General features: G+C 35.0%; 1 protein-coding gene across 5 annotated transcripts; it reads right to left on the minus strand.

The window, feature by feature from the left end:
- Positions 1-241: 241 nt before the first annotated feature.
- LOC113079040 (centrosomal protein of 170 kDa protein B-like) lies at positions 242-24,677 on the minus strand. 5 transcript variants are annotated; one of them, XM_026251221.1, is made up of 19 exons: positions 24,439-24,677; positions 23,369-23,488; positions 19,109-19,198; positions 17,785-17,863; positions 17,506-17,564; positions 16,207-16,324; positions 14,027-14,137; positions 11,577-12,035; positions 9,900-10,699; positions 8,468-8,635; positions 7,252-7,390; positions 5,662-7,170; positions 4,870-5,104; positions 2,662-2,788; positions 2,268-2,381; positions 2,096-2,184; positions 1,471-1,564; positions 904-955; positions 242-698 (listed from the first exon to the last, which is right to left on the minus strand). In XM_026251221.1, exons 2-19 carry the CDS (start codon positions 23,471-23,473, stop codon positions 562-564), a joined length of 4,485 nt encoding a protein of 1,494 aa, XP_026107006.1. In that variant the 5' UTR covers positions 23,474-23,488; positions 24,439-24,677; the 3' UTR covers positions 242-561. The 5 variants fall into 5 exon arrangements, with proteins under 5 accessions (XP_026107006.1, XP_026107007.1, XP_026107008.1 ...); XM_026251222.1 differs by having other exon boundaries at positions 7,252-7,384; positions 24,426-24,677; XM_026251223.1 differs by having other exon boundaries at positions 4,870-5,002; positions 24,426-24,677.

The following is a 24,677-nucleotide window of genomic DNA, read 5'->3' on the forward strand; positions in this document are numbered from 1 at the left end:
GTTTCAATTTCAGTTCATTTTAATTTTATTTAAAGTAACATGTTTTTTATTTATTTATTTTTTTGGTTGTAAAGCGTTTATGATATTAAACTCAAATCAGACAAAAATCAAAAAAATAAATAAATACTGAAAAAAAAAAAAAAAAACTGGTAACACACACAAACATATATATATATATAAAACCTAAATATGCATCTCAGCATGCACTTTCAGGTTGTTTGCAGTAAAAAGACAAAACTCATGCATTTTAATTCTTTATTAATCTTTAACATACAAACACCTTCCAACAGAGACAAAGTGATTTAAATAATCATATAAATTACTTAACCGTACATATCCATAAACAACCATCGATATAACAAAGATAAAGAAAATCAACACCAGTGTTTTTACATTTAATGCCAGATCCTTCGGTTTCTCAAAGCCACAAGCAGATGAGATCTCCATCCAGGCTTGTTGTGAGGAATAGAAAAGTGCAAATGTGTGTCAAACATGTGAAAGAGGTTTGATTCGACTGAGATCATCTCAAAGTGACTAGTGATGGTTTTTGGGAGCGTGTCGTCACATCGGGGGAGTCTCCGGGTCTGTGCTCCCAAACATGCGGCGATGGGACGCGGCTCTGGAACCACGGACCCCAGCTGAAGCAAGCGTGCGACTGAGATCAGGGTTTCCTCGAGGATCGATGACTGTGTTGATGACTGAAGGAGACACGAGTGAGGGTTAATATCACACACACTGCACTCTCAGAAAGAATAAAAAAAAAAGGTACAAAAGCTGTCACTGGGGCGGTTCCTTTTCAAAAGGTACAAAGGTGTTGTGTGACAACTTTTGTACCTTTTTTTCTGAGTGTGTGGGAACTGGTAAAAAATTAATAAAAAAAGTGTTATGTTTGGATGTACTGACCTTCCAGCTGTTTCTGGACTCTCTGCAGCTCTCGGAGAATTGATGCAATTTCCTACAAGACGAGCAAAACCTTTTTATTGATTTAAAACCATTGAGCATTAGAAATATTTAGATATGAACCACAGTTAACTAAAAAAAGAAGCATAAAAAAGTAAAAGCAGTATTAAGTGGAAAAAAAAAAAACATTTTAATTTAACCCCTTTTTATTTTTCCATTTCAACTATATGCGTGTCTAACTATTAAGATTTTATTAAGTTTATGTTTGGAAACACATTTTATTAAAAAAAAGACAAACACAACAAAATTAGTTAAACTAAAATAAAAATGCTAACAGAAAATATAAAAATTAAATCATTCAAAATAATAATAAAAATATAATAGTATATGAATTATACTAAAATTACACTGATATGAACCACGATCATTTACTGCTTCTCTAATACAGCCCCTGAATTAAAAAATAAATAAAATATATTATATAAATAATAAATAATATAAATAAAATAAATTAATAAATAAATACAAAGCACTCTGTAAAATTTTAAAGGAGGCATAAAAGACACACACCTTGTTTGATGTTTTCAGTGGTGGAGAATCATCAGCTTTATTGATGTTCGCTTCAATTTCTTCCAAAACATCCATTTTATTATGAAATAAAATCCTGAAAGAATAGATACGAGAATGAAACCTGTACATTACATCCCAGTAATAATAATAAACTTATACATTTTATGCACCTTCTCAAACTGCTTAGACAGAAAAATACAAAAAACAGAATACAGGAAAAACAGAAAAATACAGGAAAAAAACGAAGAATACATGAAAAATCGAAAAATACATGAAAAACAGAAGAATACAGGAAAAACTGAAAAATACAGGAAAAAACGAAGAATACAGGAAAAACAGAAGAATACAGGAAAAACTGAAAAATACAGGAAAGCAGAAGAATACAGGAAAAACTGAAAAATACAGGAAAAACAGAAGAATACAGGAAAAAAACGAAGAATACAGAAAAAACAGAAGAATACAGGAAAAACTGAAAAATACAGGAAAAACAGAAGTATACAGGAAAAAACGCAAAATACAGGAAAAACGGAAAATACCAGAAAAAACAGAAGAATACAGGAAAAACAATACAGCATATAAATATATGTATCATAATAAGTACATGTGAAAAGCAAATGAATCTTACTTGATTTTCTCGGTCAGTTGCTCTGTGTTTTCCCTGATGGAGAGAGACAGTTGGGACACTGGATTCAGCATCGTATTGTTCAGTGTAAGCTGACAGGAGGAGGAGGAGAGTTAAAGGTCAAATAGAGTTACAACTCCTGATGTAAACCTGAAGAGAAGAGAAGCGCTGCTACCTCGTTAGCTCTCATGCGCTGTCCATTACTAACGATGTGCTCAGACTCGTCAGCCGTCGCAGCAGGAGATTCCTTCTGGAAATTCAGACCGGCTTCTGGAATCTGGTGCCGCAACTGAAAGAGCATGAAAACAACAGCGTACTTAATATTCAGAAATTCTGAAACGTTTCTCAAGTAGAAAATCACTCTCTGTAAAATTCTCAGATCATGTGACACTGAAGAATGGAGCAATGATGCTGAAATTTCAGCTTTTATCACAGAAATAAATTATGATTTAACAGATATTCACATAGAAAACAGCTAATTTAAATTGTAAAAACATTTCACTATTTTTACTGTATTCTTGATCAAATAAAAGCCTCCCTGTTGAACGTAGAAACATTATGAACGGTACCTCTTCACGGGTAGATGTGGCTGGTCCCGTCTTGTCTGTTGAAGCACTCTGAGCTTCTGTGTCTCCAGCAACATCATGAATCTCTTGGGCCAGAATAGCCAAATCTTTGGCTAAGTCTTGACTCAATCTAACAAAGAATATGCATTATTTGGATTCTTATTTTTTTTTTTAATTGACATCAAAAACATAAAATCACAGTTAAAAAAAAGCATTAGATGTAACAAGTAATCATTTTTTGAAGCAACAGAATCATGCTTGAATTAAAACCATAAGAAGAAGTTATTTTTGTCATTATGTAACTTATTTACTGAGAAACAGAACTGGAAGCTTCTCCTTTCTGCATGATTATTATACCTAGTGCTATAGCTCTGGAAGAGAAGAGCTGATTGAGATTTTAAGTAAAACGAAATATTGTTAATTTGCCAATTATTTTTTAAATAAAATTGGAATAAAATGGATTGCTGATTTTATAAGCGTGTCATTCTGGTATAGATCTGAAATGATTAGTCGAATATATTTGTTGCTGAACAGTATCATATGCCCTAATGTAAGGGCCTGCAGTAACACCATTTGACCAGAGTGTAGCGCAAGACTAATTCAGCCCTCCTAGAGGCAATTCAACAGAAGACGACGGATGTAAGTTTTACAAAACTACAAACAAAAAATGCTGCCATGAATAAAGACCCCAATATACTTATTGTGAAGTTCATTTTCGCTCTTCGCTTAGGTGGTTAAAATAAGTAATTTACAATTAGCGAACATCCCGACGCTGCTCTGAGAGATGTTTAGATGAAGGTGTAAATATGTGCTGGGCGCTTCCCTCTCAATAATAAAATAAACACAGCAAATATGACAACAGTGAGAAAAAAGCAGTTAAGAAAGCATCTGATAATAGCAATGTGTCTAAGTTTGCAGATGGCTACATTCAGCTTTATAGCATTAAACAAAAAAACAGTATCAGTGTTACTTTCAGTTATAATTAATTGACTTTCTGTTAGGGCTGCATGATAAATTGAAAATGAAATCATAGACGCGATGAGGCAAAAGCTGCGATTTTCATGAGTATCTTTAGTGAAGCACGGTTCTGTGATCAGCAGTAAATCTCCATCCGAAGGCCAGAGGGCGCTCTCACACGGGGAAAAATCCCAAATATGCCTATAATATAAAATAAAGAAGAAACCCTGCATCTGAATAAACTGATTTCACTGCTTTCATTAATTCGACGTGACTAATAAACACACAACTATGACAATATATGGTTTATCTGAAATTGTCTTATCTATAGTTTAATAAAGTATATAATAATGCAATGCTAACCGCATTATTAAATCAGTAATTTAATTTTTCATATATCATCCCCTTGGAATTATATGGTTCGGTCACCTTGCTTTAAGTATTAGTTAGAATATGTATAACTCAATATTTTAACTAAATGCAAAAGCTCAATGATCAAAGCCTACCGATTAACTGTCGGAAAAGTTGCAAATTAGTTGATTAATCGTCAAAATAATTTTACATTTAATTGTTGAAACAATTGTAGATTAGTAAATTAGGCTTAATCATAAAAACAATCATCAATAAGTTGTAGGAACAATTGCAGATTAGTCATTTAATCATCGAAACAACCGTTGATAAGTCATTGGAACAAACATCGATTAGCCGATTAATCGTTGAAACATTCGCAGATTATTCAAATAATCGGTGAAAGAATTGTCAATAATTCCTTGGAATAATCCCAATTACCGTATTTTCCGAACTATAAGTCACACTTTTTTTCATAGTTTGGGTGGTCCTGCGACTTATAGTCAGGTGTGACTTATTTATCAAAATTAATTTGACATGAACCAAGAGAAATGAACTAAGAGACATGAACCAAGAGAAAACATTACCGTCTACAGCCACGAGAGGGCGCTCTATGCTGCTCAGTGCTCCTGTAGTCTACACTTGATATCATAGAGCGCCCTCTCACGACTGTAGATGGTAATGCTTTCTCTTGGTTCTAAATAAATTATAGTCCAGTGCGACTTATGTTTTTTTCCTCATCATGACGTATTTTTGGACTGATGCGACTTATACTCAGGTGCGACTTATAGTCCGAAAAATACGGTAATCGATTAACTGTTTACATAATCGTTGAATAGACTAATAATCATTCGATTAATTATCTAAATAATCGGTCGTTGCAGTCCTTTATTGGCGTTTCCCCACCTGGCGATCTCAGCGCTATGAGACGTCCAGTTCTGGAAGGCGTCGCTCTCGTGTCCTTCCCCCTCGGAGTCTTTCGAGCAGGGCATGGCTCGCATCGGACCTGCCGGCTGGATTCTGGGGTTCTGCTGGGATCCTGAATGATGGGAGCGTTTATGTTTAGGGGTGCTATGGTTAGACTCATAGTCGTCCTCCGAGGTGGAGGCGTAGTCTGAACCCTTCTGATGCCTCCTGGAGCCTTGGCCCAGGAAATTGGGAATGAGGAGTGTTTGGTACACCAAGGATGGGAGAGAAACCAAAATAAAAAAAGCAAGAGGAGAAAGAGACAGAGATGTGAGAAGACACCCGAAAAACCAAAAACCACTTCCCATTCATCAATAGGGTTCAACTGCCCAGAAGAACGGTTAATATTAATTACCTTGATTTTCACAATTTGCCTGTTAAGTTTTAAGTATTGTAATCTGGTTATCTGCTACTTCAAACATTAGTAAAATTGGAAACTAATACCATGGTCTTGTTAGTCGAAGATGGTCATTGGCCCAGTTGTTGCTTAAACAAATGCACACAAATCAAGTCAATGACCACTGGAAGAGACATTCAGAGACAGTGAAAGAACTTGATTTTAGATCAGAAATGTCTTGTACTTTTGTTATTTTGGAAGCTCATCACTCTGATAAATGGATGCAAAGCAAAAATAGCCATCTAGGAAACATTTGCCTAACATTTGACCAACCTTCTGGTAATCTTACTATGAAACAAGCGAACAGAAAACTCTTTCAGCAGCATGATACTTACTGTCACTGCTACTGGCGTATTTGGCACTGCTTGAGCGTCCGCGGATGATCGGCTGTCTGTTCACGGCATTGGAAACCTTTCGCAGAAGAGCCTTGGGATCCAGCAATGAAGCTTTCCGAACAGTGTTGCTTGACTCTGTGCTGCGGTTTGAAAATCCCGTCCGGCTCTTGGAAGACTCTGCATCACTTGGTGTGTTAAAGGAGCTCGTCCTTTTCCTGGGTAGAGCCAACATGTCCAATCGAGAAAGCTTCTTGCTCTCCTGAGCGCCTCGACTGTTTGCCGAGGGGTTGACGTCAGAGTTTTGAGACGTCCGATCGGTTTCGGTGCCTTCGTTGTCGGAGGCTTCACCCAAACGGGCTCGACGAAGCATCGAAGCCCTTGTCGGTTTTGGAGCGGAGAGGCTACTGGAGCGAGCTAAAGCAGTGTGTACTTTCGATTTGCTCGTACCTTCCTTTTGAAGAGGAATAGTGTACTTTTTGGAAGGTAGTGAACTTGATTCTTGGTCGGAGACGGCGTCTGGCAAGTGTTGTGTGGTGGGACTTTGAACATCAGCCCCAAAGTCTTGAGAACTAGGGTTACGACGGAGCAGAAAACGATTCTTGCCTGGATCTGCCTTGCCATCGCTGTCCTTTATCCCGGATTGGCTCTTCTCAGACGATGGATCATCAGAGGTCTTATGTTTTCTGAAACCTATTAAGAGTCCTTTGAGGACCACTGGCTTCCTAGGCACAGAAACGAAAGCGTTTTTCCCACTGATTGTACTAGATGTGTCCGATTCTCCCGAGAGGGATTCCTCCAGACCGTTTTTGTCTTGATGCTGGTGTTGCTCCAGAAGCTTGGCTTCCAGAGATGCTAGAACATGCTCATTGTTTTTGAGGTAGGAATGAGTCTCTTGATTGCTTACACCTTTAAAAGCATCTTTGCTAGAAGGTTGACTAGATATCTGGGGCAATCTGGACATGTGGATGTTGTCGCTAGCCCTTTCTGTGGTATAACTTTCCTGTCTAACAATGGAAACTGAATTGTCTCCACCAAGAGAGTCAACTGATTGATCAATGTTGGGTGGTGAACAGTAGCTTTTGCTAAGGTTGCCCTGCTGTCGTGTTAACGTTGCTGTGGAGAACTTGATAGGTGAATCCTGGTCTTTTGCCTCTTCTGGACTGGTCTTCATAGACCGGTTCCATGTCTTCTGGGTCGAATCAGGAGTCGTCCTGCATTGCTCAACCACAGAGCCATCATCAGATTTGCTGGCGTCGCTCAAGCTGTCCGGATCTAGATCATCTTGTACGCTCAGTTTCCTTGGATCCCACTTTTGCTTCAGATCTTGCAAACTCTTCTCCACACCAGACAGGTAAGTGTCCGGCTGGATGTGTATCGTGGGTGGAGGTGTCTGGATCTTTTCCTTTGAAGGAACCTGAGGCAGAACTCGTCTTGATCTGCTGCTCTGGCCTGATTCAGAGTAGTCAGACCTTCGGTTAAGCATGACCTGGTGGATGTTCTTTTCACCAGCTTTAAAACAAACAGGGTAAATGAATTCGCTAGAAAAGACAAAAGGCAAGAAAACTATTGAACCAAGCAAAGTATCCATACCTCCGGTGGAAAGATCAACCTGTGTTGGCATATCAAACAGTCCTGAAGCAGGACCAGAGTCTGAATAGGTGTCAGCCAAACTGGCCCAATGAGAAATCCACCTAGTGCCTTTGGGCGTTAATGTTGTCATCGACTGTATTTGTAGAAAAGAGAAAACTGACTGATTAGATGCAAATGCTTACTACATCATAGCATTTTAAAAATGGAAACCCAGTCATGTTGAGATATTCTCACTTTATCTGTTAAGTAAGTTTATCTTTCAAGTCAAACTAAAAATTTAGTTCTCAGAACTGCTAAGAACAAATATTGCAAATATTTGTGAAAATATCAATTGAAATCATTTCAAGAAACAGCCAATATATTATTATATATATATATATATATATATATATATATATATATATATATATATATATATATATATATATAAATAATACACACATTTTACATTTCTTTGATAAAAAAAAAAAAGTTAGAATTTTCTCTTTATTTTATTAAATTATTTTATTTAAAACAGTGTATGAAATATCCTATAGAAGTAAACTTGCCCTGTGTATCATATATTTTAAGTAAACTTTGAATTAAATCCTTCTAGATCCAACCACAAATATTAAAAAAATAATTGTAAATATCTGAATTAATATTGTCCAAATATTTATTAATACTCTCATAATGTTAATCTACAGCTATTTTATATGAAGTTAAATTTAATTTCTAATAAAAAATAATAATAAAAAAATCCCTAATTTTTAATAAAATAAAATTGTTAGGCTTGATAGTATCTGTCTGTTAAATAAAAGCATATGAATGTGAAAGATCAATAAAAATTATTAAAATAACAATAATTATTATTATTAATGTCATATAACATTTTTATTGATCCTTAAAATTATTTACTGTCTGAATGTTCCAGAAACCTTATTCAACATTAAATATATTATCAAATACGGATTACAAAAATTCTGAAGTTATATATCATTATATACCAAATGAAAATATCTCAACCATAAAAAGGGACCAGGCTCTTCAAAGATTCAAATCACCCATCCCATAATCATCCAGAAGCAGAAAAGAGGCAAAAGACATCAAGTCATCAAAACAGCTTTGAGAAGATCCCAAAGAAAGATCCAAATCACACTGAAAAATTCTTAGATTGTGGTGATTGAGTAAGATGACAGATAGATCTACTGATGCCCAAGATCCGGAGTGAGTTTACCTGTACAGGACCCTTGGCTGTGTCACTAAGATCTGTTGAGTATAGACCCAATTTTGGGCCTAAGCTATTCTCACTGAGTAGAAGACTATCGTGACCCTCAGTGTCAGCAACTATAGGCTTAACTGTTGCTGCTGCTGAGGTTTGGCTGTTGTCACCAACACCAAACACCTGTTAATGATAAAGCATGCATGAATATGTTTGTTCCCAAATGACTGGAACTCCTTGACTCTTGACTGGATGAATTATTCAAAACTAGTGGACGAAGTATATGGATTTTTTTCAAAGGTGATGTCGATATTTAGCCGATATTTATAAGTGGTTGATGGCTGATATAAAAGCCGATTTATATGATATCACATTTAATTCAAAGATAGTAAAAAACAAAACAAAAAAACATGCACAACAATTGCTGGAATTAAATCTAGATTTATTTTACAAAATGTATTAAATAATATAATTAAAAAATGAATATATATGAAAAAAAATCTTGATAAAAACATTTATCTGTAAAATAAAGATTTAGTTACTTGGCAGTAGTGTTGGTCGATATGGTTATTTTTCAAATCGTCATATCGTCAGACCGTGAGATCGACGATATACAATATTATCGTGCCTGGGTGGAGCAAGCAAGAGACTCTTTGTTCCTGTCATAGCATAACTATTTGGTGTTTTAAACCTCGCAGATATACACAGATAAATCAATTTTTATAGTGATGACAGTCACAAAGAAAAAATTATTAATGCCCGATGAGCACTATTCAAAACACTTCAAATGCAAAAAAAACTAGTGTAAGTGGTTACAGTGCATATTAGCCAAAAAAAAGTGAATGGCTAATGCCGATATTAAAAAAATGACAAATATTGGCCGGAATATTGATAAACCACTATTCAAAACATACTTGCAATGTGATAAAATACTAGTGTTAGGGTTTACAGTGCATATCAGCCAAAAATAAAATAAAGGACAGCCAATGGATTGCAATATAAAAAAATAAAAAGAGCCAAATATCGGCTGATATATCGGTTGACCACTATTTAAAACAGGCTTAAAAATTTAATAAAACACTAGCGTTAGGGTTTACAGTGCATATCAGCCAAAAATAAAATAAAGGACAGCCAATGGATTGCAATATACAAAAAAAAAAGCCAAATATCGGCTGATATATCGGTTGACCTCTATTCAAAACAATCTTGATATGTTAGAAAACATTAGCATTAAGGTTTACAGTGCATATCAACCAAAAATAAAATAGAGGATGGCCAATGGATGCCGATATATATTAAATCAAAAAGCCAAATATCGGCTGATTTATCGGTTGACCTTATTCAAAACAAGCTTGAAATGTTATAAAAGGCTAGCGTTAGGTTTTACAGTGCATATCAGCCAAGTAACAGACCGATATATCGGTTCCTTGAATATGATGTCAAGTACCTGATCGATCGAGCGCCGTGCCTCCACAACCTCTTTGTCTGGACTTTCAGCTTCAATGGTGTAGGTACCTGCATCACTTAAACTGTCCTCCTCTTCCTGCTGCTTGGGAACCAAAGGTTTGGCCTCTGTATTGTTGTCTTCCATTGGTGCAGAGGGAGATCTGATTGACTGATTCACTGTATGAGACGTAGCAGGAAAACTCTGATTTGTCACGGAGGGTCCAACATTAGAAGATGGGGTCTTCACCCAAGTCGAGTTCTTGTCCCATGTGGGAGCAGGACTGGGTTTCGACACCCTAAGCAACTCCGCAGCAAAGTCCTGCGATAATTTGGACCTCCGGCCGACGCTGCCGAAAGTTTTAGATGCAGAGCGGGAGCTGAAGTCAGAGGTGCTCATACGGATTTCGGTCTTTTCTCGTCTGAGAGATCCGGCCCGCTGAGGACCATCTGAACCTTTGAGGGGAATCGTGAACTGCTGTGTGGGTGGATTATTGCTGGAACGTTCTCCCTTTTTCAGTTTGTCTAATTTGCTTTTTAGAGAAGACTGGAAGTCGGGAGAACACATGTTATTGGTGAACGACTGCGAGCGCTTTTTCCGTTGAGTATCGCCAAAGATCTCGATCACAAAATCTTGCTGGGGATCCGGTTTGCCTTGGCTCTTTGAATCTGGTGTGTAGTTATTTGGGTAATCTTCTCCATCCAGATGCTGATCGATCTTTTGTGATACAGAGTTGGACATTGACTGAACCATTTGCGCTTTTTCCGATTCTTCAAAATCAGGGACTTCAAGATGGTGTGCATCTAGAAATAACAAGTTACAGGTCAACATTTAGCGTCCAGATATATCTGAAAACTGTTTTCATCTAGAAACACAAGCTCACAGAGTTTAAACCATGAGACCGTTAAAAATACTTATCAAATCAGCAAAACATCCCATCAGGGATATTATTGTTAAACTAAAACTAAAACCATAAAAAAAAACACATTAATTGAAATAAAATAAATGTTAAATTTTATTTTAGATAGCTGCCAATGCAACTAAGGGTGCACGATAAATATCCGGTTTTACTGACGAGACATTAATTATCGGCCGATATTTATCGTGCACCCCTAAATGCAACATTTCTCATTTTTGTTTAGTGTAACCCGAAATAAAATTAAATAAAAATAAATCACAATAAAAATGTATTAAAATGAAAATGGAAAACAAGGTAAAAAAAGTTCATTCATTTTTATTGTATTTTTCTATTTTCCATGTTCATTTTTTTATTATTAAATAAAAAACAAAATTATTAAAGCTTTAAAATAAAAATAATTTTAAAATGATAAATTCTTGAATAAAAAAAAAAGAAATTAAGTGGTATTATTGAACTAAAAATCTATTTCTAACGCTTTAGGAATTGTTGCAAATTTTATGTCAAATAAAAAAAAAATTAACTATACAGATTTTAATAAATTAAGTAATATTTATCTTCCGCAACTCTATGGAAGTGAATATCAGGAACACATTTCTATACGAAATCTGCATTCAAAAGGAAAACGTCTTCAAGAAGCAACATTTCCGGAGTGAACGGAAGACCAAAACGCATAAAAAAAAAAAAAAAAAAAAGATTAATCCATATAATTTCTCAGATAATCTTTACAACCATTTAAAAAATGATTTTCTGTTGTCTATCACCTTTGAATGTCTTGTTCAAGAGCTCGTCTGACCCAGACTGCTCTTCTAGACTCCTCATCATAGTAGCATCACTCTGAAACAACCAATCAGCCACTTTGTTTTCCACTGACATCACTTCCGGGAGCTTGGCTATCGACTCCTTGATGGGTTTCCTGCTCTGGCGGATGGAGGGCTTGGTGAAGTGGTCCTTGATCTTCATCTTTCCAGGAGTTTGTTCATCAAACTCGATGGTGAAGGAGGCATGGCCCTGAACCACCGAGGGCTTGGCGGGGGGTTTGTGCTCTGTGTCTTTTGTGGGAATCTCTTGGACTTCCTGGGAAGCAGTTTTGGGCTTTGAATGGATCTCTTTTGTGGGGATCTCAAAGTAACTTGGTTCCTTGTTGTAAGAGAAACCGTGTTTGTCCTGAAGTTCATCTGGAGAAACGCTGAGCTCACGTTTGGTACAATCCGTGTGGTTTTCTGTGAGAAGACATCAGGGGTAATGATTGATTATATAAACGAACAGTAAATGGAGTATTTTTGGAAACCCTAAATCAATTTTTTTCACAAAATGATTCACTTTTTGAATCACATAAAATCGTGCACGTGTTTCAACGCAATGAAAACTCAGCCCAAACATGAATAACGACACCTTTTAGCAGTGTTATTTAAATATCTTTCATAGTGTATTGATATTTTGAATTATTTTTGGTAACACTTGAAGCCATTATATTTAATCCATTATAAAAGTATTTTTATTACATTAGTTATGCCTCATAAAGCATGCATATGATCTCATGAATATGTGTAAACCACATTTACATACAATATAATACTTATCTATTAATTGTCACACCTTTAGAAAGTATATTTCATTACATTTTACTGCAGCTTACATTTATTTTAAGCAACAACAAAAAAAAGTTTTAAAATGTTTTTAGTAAATTAAAAATAATAACTTTACCTTTTTTAAACCAGTTGCTTAAAAAAAGAAGTGTAATTATTAAAATTCATCTGTAGACGTTATATTATTTTATTAATTCGCAGGAGTTTGTTTTGTGTTTTATGGAAGGTTTGGGTAATCAAGCCAACTACTTATACAAGTAAAACTACTATAATACTTGATATAATGTGTTTATATTATAAAACTGATTCTTGATCAGGTAAAAACAATGGGTTCATGGATTTACTAAAATTTCCACAGGGTTTTGCACCGATCACTAATAAAAAAAAATATACTATAAATATTATTTAAAAAATTTTTTTTTTTTTAAATTACAATTGAAATAAAAAATAAACCAAACAAAAGAAATAATAAAAAAAAAACAATTCAAATGAAATAAAATAAATAAAAATAAAATAAAATGATCTGGTGACCTTAAGGAGGAAACAAGATTCGCAAAGGTTTCCGAAGTTTTACAGAATCAATATTTTAGAATTAAGTTAGTTACAAACTAACTGCAAAGACAGATAATAAAAATAATAAAAGGAATACTTATTGTAAAGAAGAAAAAAATAAATAAATTTAAAATAAAAAATAAACTATACAAAATTAAATCAATTAAAAATCTATTTAATAGTTTAATAAAAAAAAAAAAAACCACTACAAATAAATACCACAAACTAACAAAAAATGCTAAAAAAAAAAATCTAATAAATTACAAATGAAAAACTATACAAATAAAATAAATAAATAAACATATTAGATTAATTAAAATAATAATAAAAATAAATAAAATCACAAAAATAAATTATATTAAATAAATAAAATGAACTGGGTTTCGAAGCTTTACAGAATCAGTATTTTCGAAAGCACCCTTCACTACAAACTAAGCCGGATCAGGATGCATCTGGAAGCAGGTGAGACTTACAGAAGAGCTAATTAACTTCTTAAGATTACTTCCCGCACTCCTGCTGTGAGAAAACCTTAGTAAGGACAAGTACTTCAGGTCGCTCTTACACCAGGTGTAACACGTGTACAATTACACTGGTGCATAAACCATCTTTCACTATAGGTGGCGCTATCGACACGATGAAACAGAAACCAATAAATCTCCTCCAATCGGAGTTTGGATTCAAATCTGGAGGAGATTTATCGATGAATCACATCATGACTGGTTAGTAAACGCAGAAGAGGAGAGATTATAAGAGCAAGCATCAGTCTAAAGAGTGTATAACAATATCCAGTAATAAAAGCATTGAGATTTAAACCGAAGCGGACTTCTGTTTGTCTTTAACAATGAAACAAAGCACTAAACTAAGACCGAACTGGAACAAACTGAGGTTTAATCTGAAGAAAACATATTTAAGACTGGAGGGAAAACACAATGAGCGTCTCACAGGACTAAGACGGCCGCTAATCCATCTGAACTCGCCAGTCTGATGTGTTTTAAAGCTCTGAATTCCTCAGGAGCTTTCCTGTCCATGCATTTAATAGACTTTAAAAAGCATCTGGAAGCTGACGTCCAGACCTGTGAGATGCTCATGGACGCTCGGATCACAGCGCTGAGCTTCATCTTCATCATCCTCACCCCACCAGGACGGCTGACCGTACAGAGGAGTGGGTCTGGACACGGACGGATCTGAAGAGAGACGAGGGACAAGAAAGAGTTCGAGCAAACCAACAACTTCTGATATTAGAACGACACAATTTCTAAAGTCAATAAATAAATACATATTATTATTATTATTATTAATAAAAATAATAATAATAATAAAAAATTAAATGTAATGCTTAATAAACAAAAATAAGTAAAAAAAAATAATAAATAAAATTAACTGGTGAGATTACTAATTTTAGATATAAAGAAAATTAAAAATTAATAAATTACAAATAAAATAAAAAACTATGCTAAATAATACATGAAAAATCACTTAATACTAGATGAATAAAAATAATAATCATAAACAAAAATACATATTTTATTAACCTGACTTCTGTAAAAAAAAAAAAATCCAATTTAAAAAAAAAAAATAAAAAAAAAAAAATCAAAGCATCAAATTTTTTTTATATTAGATTAATAAAACTCATAAAATGAATACAACCCAAATTAATAAAAATTATAAAATAAAAAAATAAATTAAACTGGTGACTACTCATTTTAGAAATAGAAGCCAATAAATTACAATTCACATAAAAATACAAAAACTATTCAAAACAGATTATAAAAAATAAAAATGTAACAATTAAATAAAATAAGCAAAACATATGAATGAAATACTAGATAAATAACATTTTTTACTAATAAATAAGAATCAAATGAGTAAATAAATAAATTCAAAGTTCTATTCACTTTCCATGTTAAAAAACCAAACTATTTTTAATCACCGTTCATGTCAGAGCTAGTGAGCACAGCAGCTTGATTTAAAACTAAATGAAATGTTTGGCAAAACTCTCAAGCACATTATACATGTCTGTCCTGAAGCTGCTAGAAAAACAACAGTAATTTAACAAATGGCAGACCGTCTCGACTCCATCCAATCAGAGCGGCCCAAACCAGCAACTGCAGGGTTAATCTACAGACACTGTTGCCACGACGACAGTTTTACCATCAACAGAGAACAATGGAACAATGTTATTATGTTGCACTCTTGTGTCTGTAATGCAACAGTTTCTGACTCCAGTGTAAATTAACTTTAGCATTAAACTGAGTTCAGAAGAAGGAGACAAACACTAAACATGATTCAATCCCATGAGTCAGTTGGGCAGGACCAGAATCCACAGGAAGTTCAGAACAGAAACCTTTTTATTGTTTCCATCTAAAAACACATGCAGTGCAAAATCCATTTTTCTAAGTAAACTACAAAACATTGATCTTTTTAAACATGTAATCTACTACACCTGGGATTTCCAGCTGAAATATTATCTCTGAGATCTTACGTTTACTTATTAAATTATTGAAATGAACTGGTGACTAAAAAAAATAAAATAATAATAATTAAAAAAAATAGAAAAACCATAGAAAATAAATTAAAATCAGTTGAATAATAATGAATACAAATTATACAAATAGATAAAAAACCAAAACGTTTTTATTTTTTTTAACAGTAAACTACATAAGATTGATTTATTATTTAAAACAGTATGCCACTATGCCAAGGATTTCCTAACTTTCTGTCAGTGGAAATATTTACGGCGAGTTATTATAGCAATAATTTAACAACACATTTACATATTTAGGCTAATGTCGACATAATACATGACATGCATGTAAACAAATTAAATATTTAATCTTTTTGTTTTTGTTTTTTTATATATAGTTTTAATTATTTTAAAAATTAACTTTTCCATTCCTAGAAATAAACTAAATCTTAACTCGGATAATAAAATAAAAGATTTCAGCTTGGTGCCAAGACAACATTTATTATAATAATTAAGTTTAATGTACTAAAATAACTAAAACATCAAAACAAATATCGTATTTAATTATTTTATCAATTGGTTATCTTTTAATTAGTCCAATTAGTTGTTCACTTAGTTTTCTGAGAAAACATTATCCACAAAAAATTCTATTTTTCTCCCAAACTGAGATGCAACTGATTGCTTTGTAACGATTCGTATTGTAAAAAAAAGCGCTACACAAAAAAAATAAAATAAATAAACTTGAATTGAATGCATGAGCTCAAATCAGCTCAGAGAGCTTCACGTCACCTGTGATGATTTTCTGCTCGCTTTTGTCTGAGTTTGGTCGTCTCTCGTCCGTCTGAACGTGTTTCTTGGTTCCCGGCGTCTCTTGACTCAGCTGAAGTTGACTGGTGTATCTCTCATGCTGAATTCAGAATAAAATAAACATTTATACGAGTAATCTCTCAACACACAACAACTGTAAAAACAAACAACGCATCAATAAATCAACAAACAATTTAGATTAGAGTTTTATTTACAACTTTATGACTATAAACACAAGTATAAATACAAATGCATTTAATCTGCCTAAAAAAGTAATGTTTATTTTAAAATAATATTTTAAACAATTTAATAAATGCTACGATAATAGCAGTAATAATAACAATATTTTATTAGAATACATTTTCTAAAAAAAATTGTTTAATAATAATAATAATAATAAACGCTGACATTGACAATTTATTATGATTATTATTAACTAGTATAAATGATAGTAAATGTATAAATTTAGAATTTAAACAATTTAATAATTCTAACAATATTATTAAATAAATGTAATAATAATAAACAATATTGCAATATTTAATAATAATAAATTTTCAACATTTTATTTTTTATTCAATACAATTATAATAATAATAATAATAATAATAATAACAATAATAATAATAATAAGCGCTGACATTGACAATTTAATAATTCTAACAATATTATTAAATATATAATAATACGAAACAATATTGCATTATTTATTAATAGAATCATAATACATTTAACATTTATTTTTTTATTCTATAATAATAATAATAATAATAAATAAAATAATAAAATAAACACAGACTAACAAATTATTATGATTATTAATAACTAGAATAAATTATAATAAATGTATATATATTTATAATTTAAACAATTTAATAATTCTAACAATATTATTAAATAAATTTTACAATAACACTAAATTAATAAACAAATTGTCTATATTATTATTATTATTATTACTACTATTACACTATAGATTAAAAAAGAAAAAAATAGTACTTTGACAAAAACACAAACAGCACACTTCTGCTTTTGGTAACATTTTTACAATATTGTTAACATCAGTATAAACTATATTTGGTATAAATATATATATATATATATATATATATATATATATATATATATATATATTTTAACTTGATTTTAATATTTAACAGGCCTGAGCTTACGTGACATAATATTTTATTAACTAATGATAACAAACAGCATAAATAATCCAGAATATTCCTATGAATGGGCAGGAAAACAGAGATGATGTGAAATAAGAGCCAAATCTACCTTGAGGGCTTCCTCGGGCACTTTGTGCTGGCTTCTCTCCAGGATGTAGATGTGTGAGTGTGTGAACGGTCAAGAACAAACACACAAACTATCCCATAATAATCAGAGAGAGACAACAACAGCAGGACAAAACCTCAAGATCAACGACGAGACCCTGCATCGTTTCTATCGAGCGGAGCACAAACACTTCTGCTCATTATCACATGGTTTTTCTGCAAGGTTACTCAGTTTCTCGACAGGGTTAGAGAGCAGAATCTAAAAGCCTGAGTCAAAGGATATCGTATCCGAAGCGAATGACGTCTGATAACTTCAGGGTGATGTAGGTCTGATCAGGGATGCGAAGGTCATTCACGAAGGTCTGGTGATGGGAAACAAATTGTGATTATACAATATACATTTTCTCTACATCTTTCAAACTGACGTGATATTTCGATTTAAAGCTCACTTTATTTTCATGTTTGCATTCCAAGTGCAAAGCCATATTAAAAAGGTTTTACACATCGGTTCTTGCAAAGAATGTGGGAAAGCATTTATTATATTGTAGTTGAAATCATACTTAAATTCACTTTTTCGTGCATCCTCTGCATGTTTCACAAGAGCTTGAGTTCATGCATCCTCAAGTGCAAGCATGGGATGCTCGATTCGGTTAAAAATGATGGATGCAATTACTACAGATAGTCTGATAAAAGCAGAAACATGCATGAGAGCTGCCGTTTTGATGTGATTTTAAACATGTTCTTAATGAAAAACACCTTATTTGTCAAAAATGCATTAATTTCAACCAAATCAGACCCATATTTGCATGCAGAATCTGCAGTGCTTTAAGAGTAAAACACACTGTGCCTGGTGTTTTAAAAAAATTGTAGTTTCTAAGTCACATGATTTGTTAAAACTGCATTGATTTTAACCAAATCGAGCAGCCTTATATAAAATATTGCATATTCGCATTTGTGTATGCAGAAACCGAAAAGTTTGTAAAACATGCATGAGAGCTGCTGTTGCAATGATTTTACACACGCGTTCTCAGACGTCAAATGCATGGTGTTTTTCAAATTCTAGTTTGTAAATCACCCTATTTGTCAAAATTGCATTAATAATTTTAACCAATTCAAGCAATCTTATATGAAATCCATACATGCATTCGTGAATGCATGCACTAAAGCTCTTGTAAAACACGCAGAGGACACATCGGTGCTGATTTTATCCAAATAGTGCAGTCGTGTATCAAATCTGTATTTGCAGGTTTGAAAAAAAATTAAATACTACTGGTCAAAATTGCACTAATAATTTTAAACATTTGTGCATGCAGAAACTTAAACATCGCTTAAAGAGTAAAACATGCATTTGCAAGACATTTTTCAAAGTCTAGGTGATAAATCACATTATGTTGAAAATGCACCATGCAATGGACGTGTGAGAGATGCTGTTGCAATGTGATTTTATGCAGCAGCAATGCAAGGTGCATTTCTAATTGTAGCTCAAATCCCATTATTTTATAAAATTGCATGACTTTTAACGAATTAAAGCTGCCCTATATAAAATCCATATTTGGTTTTGTGCATGCAGAAACTGCAAAAGCATGCAGGGGACCCGGTGAACTGACCCCGTTGAGGCTGCCCAAGTCTTTGACCAGGTGCTCATCTGCAGACGCGTCGTAGTTGATCACGGCGTGTTGCTTGTCCACACTGCGAGACTGCAAAGGTGCAAAGAACAGAAAGCATCTTATCATTACATAAACATGCATGCAAATCCAATGCATTCACTACAAAGGACCAGAACACAAACTTTAGTGATAAAACGCCTGTTGAGATCTTTACACAGTGGGACAGAGGGCTTTAAAAGATCCTGTCTGCAGCTTTAAGAACAAAGCACAATATCGTCAGCGTACAAGAGCAGAAAACGCTCTAATCCATGGAGAAAATCCCAGCAGTAAACTTAGAGACAAACATTTACATTTGGCCACAAGAAGGCACAATTAACCCGCATTATCAGAGTCAGCCGTCTACATGCATCAAAGCAGATCGACCCACATTCATTAACAGCCTCATTGGTGCTCATTGTTCAAATCTGCTGGGACTTCACTGTTGTGAATTTAACCAAGTGTTCATGCATGTTGTGCATGCATCATATGGATTTAAGTACAGGGTTTATTTATACATTTAAGTTGCATGCAGTGTCATTGCATAACATGTTTGAGTCATAATGACGTGGTTGAACATACTCTGGTGGCTGGTGAGGAATGTGATTCATAAACGGAAAGGGAGAGGCCGAGAGACCTTGAATAGACAGGAAGAGGCTTTTGACAGGGACGAGTGAGAGGGACGCACTAAATTAACGACAGATGAACAGAACCGTATAAACAAGAGTCAAAACACTGCTTTCTAGTGTCAGCAGAACAACAGATAGAGAACAACAGACCGAGGACAACATACAGAATGGACAGAGGACAACAGACGACAGACAGAACACAGCAGACAGAGGTCAGCAGATAGAACAGATAGAGAACAACAGACAGAACAGAGAGAGGACAACAGACAGAACAGAGGACAACAGACAGAACAGAGAGAGGACAACAGACAGAACAGAGGACAACAGACAGAACAGAGAGAGGACAACAGACAGAACAGAGGACAACAGACAGAACAGAGAGAGGACAACAGACAGAACAGAGGACAACAGACAGAACAGAGGACAACAGACAGAACAGAGAGAGGACAACAGACAGAACAGAGGACAACAGACAGAACAGAGAGAGGACAACAGACAGAACAGAGAGAGGACAACAGACAGAACAGAGAGAGGACAACAGACAGAACAGAGAGAGGACAACAGACAGAACAGAGGACAACAAACCGAGGACAGCAGACAGAGGACAGAGGGCAACATACAGAACAGACAGAGGACAACAGACAGAGGACAACAGACAGAACAGAGAGAAGACAACAGACATAGGACAACAGACAGAACAGAAAGAGGACAGCAGACAGAGGACAACAGACAGAACAGACAGAGGACAACAGACAGAGGACAACAGACAGAACAGACAGAGGACAGCAGACAGACAGAGAACAACAGACAGAGGACAACAGACAGAACAGACAGAGGACAGCAGACAACATACAGAGCAGAGAGAGGACAACAGACAGAGAACAACAGACAGAGGACAAAAGACATAACAGACAGACAGAGGACAACAGACAGAGAACAACAGACAGAGGACAACAGACAGAACAGACAGAGGGCAACAGACAGAACAGACAGAGAACAACAGACAGAGAACAACAGACAGAGGACAACAGGCAGAACAGACAGAGGACAACAGAGAGAACAGACAGACAGAGGACAACAGACAGAGAACAACAGACAGAGGACAACAGACAGAACAGACAGAGAACAACAGACAGAACAGACAGACAGAGAACAACAGACAGGACAACAGACAGAGAACAACAGACAGAACAGACAGAGAACAACAGACAGAACAGACAGACAGAGGACAACAGACAGAACAGACAGAGAACAACAGACAGAACAGACAGACAGAGAACAACAGACAGAGGACAACAGACAGAGAACAACAGACAGAACAGACAGAGAACAACAGACAGAGGACAACAGACAGAGAACAACAGACAGAGGACAACAGACAGAGGACAACAGACAGAGGGCAACAGACAGAGGGCAACAGACAGAGGGCAACAGACAGAGGACAACAGACAGAGGACAACAGACAGAGGACAACAGACAGACAGAGGACAACAGACAGAGGGCAACAGACAGAGAACAACAGACAGAACAGACCGACAGAACAACAGACAGAGGACAACAGACAGACTTTTTTTTTTACATTTTAATTTCTTTTAAAAAATGTGCTTAAATACATCTATATAGTTGTATTAATTTATTTCAGTTTTAGATTTTGTTTTTTTAAGTTAAAGGCTGTGTTGCAAGGTAAATTTTTTAACGAATTTGTGCAGTTTGCTTGTTGGTAATACACATTTAAACAGTTATCCATTGTATTTTATGTTGTTGGGTATCACAAAACGGAATATAATACGAAAAAGTAGGTACTATCTTGCAGCGGTCTCCTTTCCCCCACAATGCATTGCATCACGTCACATTGGGGAGAGAATTTACCAAAGCCGCCTTGAGAGCATTGAGAGTGACTAGAGAGACGAGTGGTAGACGAGAGTATTCAGATAGCGCAGATTATAGATAAATACATAGATATAGATAGATAGATTCACCGGAGGAAGAGATAAACGCTTAGAAACGTCCATATAGCTAGCATGATGCCTTCTATTTCTAGATGAAAAAGACAAAGTTTACCAGTACTACGACACTATGACAAAGGTTACCGGTACTTATCTGAACTAACGTCATGATCACTGCCACTAGATATAAAGAAAACATTGATTTTTTTTTTCACTCGGTGCTACTCAATGACAGTAAAAAAAAAAAAAACACGGCTGCGGGCATCATACATGTTGGCTCTCGCCACCTCTTCCTCATCCCAGTCAGTCACGTTCTGATGCTGCGTTCCAGGCAGGTTTTTGAGCTCGTAATCACTATTTCATACCACTACTAACGACTTTGTACCGTTCCAGGCAAGTTTCGTCAAACTTTCTGAGCGCAAGGAATTGTAACTAGATGATTTATTTTATTGCAACGTTGCATTGACCTAAAATCGTTTTTTCAACGTGTACTACTTGCATAAACACTGCATCCGTAAGCAGTTTTATTCGTAGGGGCTGTCATCGTTGTTTTGCGTGCTGTGTGACCTCGGAACTCGGAGTGTATCGATCTAGTATGAGACACGAGTTCACGGGTGGGAAGTCACGGGTTTGATTGCCGTTCCAGTGCACTTTCACGGGTTTAAGGTTGGAAAAACACGGGTTGCCTGGAACGCTGCATCATACTAGACTGAGGCTACCTTTCCTCGACTTCTCCCCAACATCACATCATCCCAGAGTTCCGTTAAAAAAAACGTTAATACCAAAAACTTACAAAAATAGGTCTTTAAGCCCATTTTTGAGACATTTTAAAAATAATATACATATCTTGAGTGATTTATGTACCCATTAATCGAAAGTGGTGGTTAACCTGCAACATGGCCTTTAAGCTAAATCAAAATGCAAAATATTGCTTTGGCAACTAGATGAAGTCAAAGAAGTTTAGTATTTTATTTCAATTAAAATTGTATTTATATATTTTTTAATGATTTTTTGTGGTTTAAGTTTTAGTTCACTATAACAGCTTTACTTTTTATGGTTTTAGTTTACTAGAACACAAATGTTTAATTTTTTATGATTTTATTTTACTATAATAACCCTACTTTAAAGAAAAATTTTTTTTTTTTTTTTTAATGGTTTTAGTTTACTATAACAATTTTTAAACAAATGTTTTTCGTTTACTATTATAACTCTACTTTTTCTTGTTTATGGTTTTCGTTTTTCTTTAAAAAAATTTTTTATGGTTTTAGTTAACTATAACACAATTTTTTATTTTTTTATGGCTTTCATTTTCTATAATACAAATGTTGTATTTTTTACGGTTAGTTTACTATAACAATTTTTTTATGGTTTTAGTGTACTATAACACAAATTTGTAGTTTACTACAATAACCCTACTTTTTAAACAATTTTTAATAGTCTTAGTTTTTGTTTAATATAATAACCAAACATTTTTTTTTTAATATATTTAATAACCCCTCCTGTGCATTTCAGTAAACTGTAGTAGGGAAAAGGATTAAATAGACATAGCACTTACATAATACTTTGTTTTAAAGTAACTGCTAGATTCTCTAGCAACATGAATAAATAAAACTATTCAGACTATTTTGTAAGTGTGTTTAAAGTCTGACCTGCAGCATGAGCTCACAGTCCTCTCGGCCCACAAAGATCATCTCACGAGGCAAACGATGACGCGAGCCAGAGCTGCTCACCAGGAACCACGACGTCACGCTCATCTTCAGATCGACATCCTGCAGGAGATCACCACGACACACACACACACACACACACACACACACACACACACACAAGTGAACACACAGACACACACACCTTCTCTACAGCTGCAGGAAAACCCTCTTAGAATATATTACACATGCCATATTTATACTGCGACACATGAAATATTTGTACTACAAGTGTAAATCAAACTCTTATCAGTTATAAAAAAATAAATAAAAAAAAAACCCAATACAAATCCCTTAGGATGGTATTATTATAGTATAAGCGGGGGAGCCATGTTTACTTTCTTTCTTTTTTGTATAACCACAGTTTTACTCCAAAAACTCTGGTTAAGCTGTGGTTAGTGTAGCAAAAAACATGGTTAATTTCTGGTTACCCTGCTTTAATCACAGTAATCATTAACTCTGAGACTCTACGAGTGTAAATTAAACTCTATCAGAGCAGCGGGACTGAATTAAATCCCATTAGAGACTTACAGCTCAAAGTAAACCTGTAAATCAGCATTCATTAACAACAAAGTCAGAGTTCACCGACAAGATGCGGGTTTCTAGAGTCCAGGGGTGCCAAGTCTTCACAAATATACCCGTACTAATGCGTTTCAAGGGGGGCATCCACCCGTACAAATTGAGTTATAGAAATAAAAGACAATTTTTTGGCATATTTCCCTTAATAAAATCCGGTTTACATGTACTAAATCTCACGTTATTTGTGGTTAAAAATAACAACCACAACAGTGTTAAAGTAGCCCGAAACCGCGGGAATAGCTCGGACCTGGCAACCCTCAATTCTAGACCCTCACAGCCGATATTCCCGGTTCATGAGGCACATATTTAAGATGACAGCTCAAATAAAGCCTTTCAGACACATGAAACGCAGTTAAAACACATGAAAGAAGCTTCCTCGAGGCAGAAGAGCGATGATTGTCCAGCTCAGACGGTCACTCACTAGTTCAGCGCACCTTCAGTGAAACTCCGGGCGGATGAAGCTCAGCAGGAAGTTTATTCCTGACATTCCCGAACTCCGAGACACTTTGAAGTGTTCAGACGCGGCTGGAAAACGTCTCCAGGCGCTGTAAGTGCAGGCGAAATCACGGAGCCTGGGTTCGGTGATGACGGTCCCGGTGGATTGAGAGTTTTTTATTCGCCCTGAGCGCGACGCGCCGTCGGAGTACGTCAGTCCGGTGCGTGAGTGTCGTCA

The sequence above is a fragment of the Carassius auratus genome, unplaced genomic scaffold (assembly GCF_003368295.1).
Source record: "Carassius auratus strain Wakin unplaced genomic scaffold, ASM336829v1 scaf_tig00027103, whole genome shotgun sequence".
Classification (NCBI taxonomy): domain Eukaryota; kingdom Metazoa; phylum Chordata; class Actinopteri; order Cypriniformes; family Cyprinidae; genus Carassius; species Carassius auratus.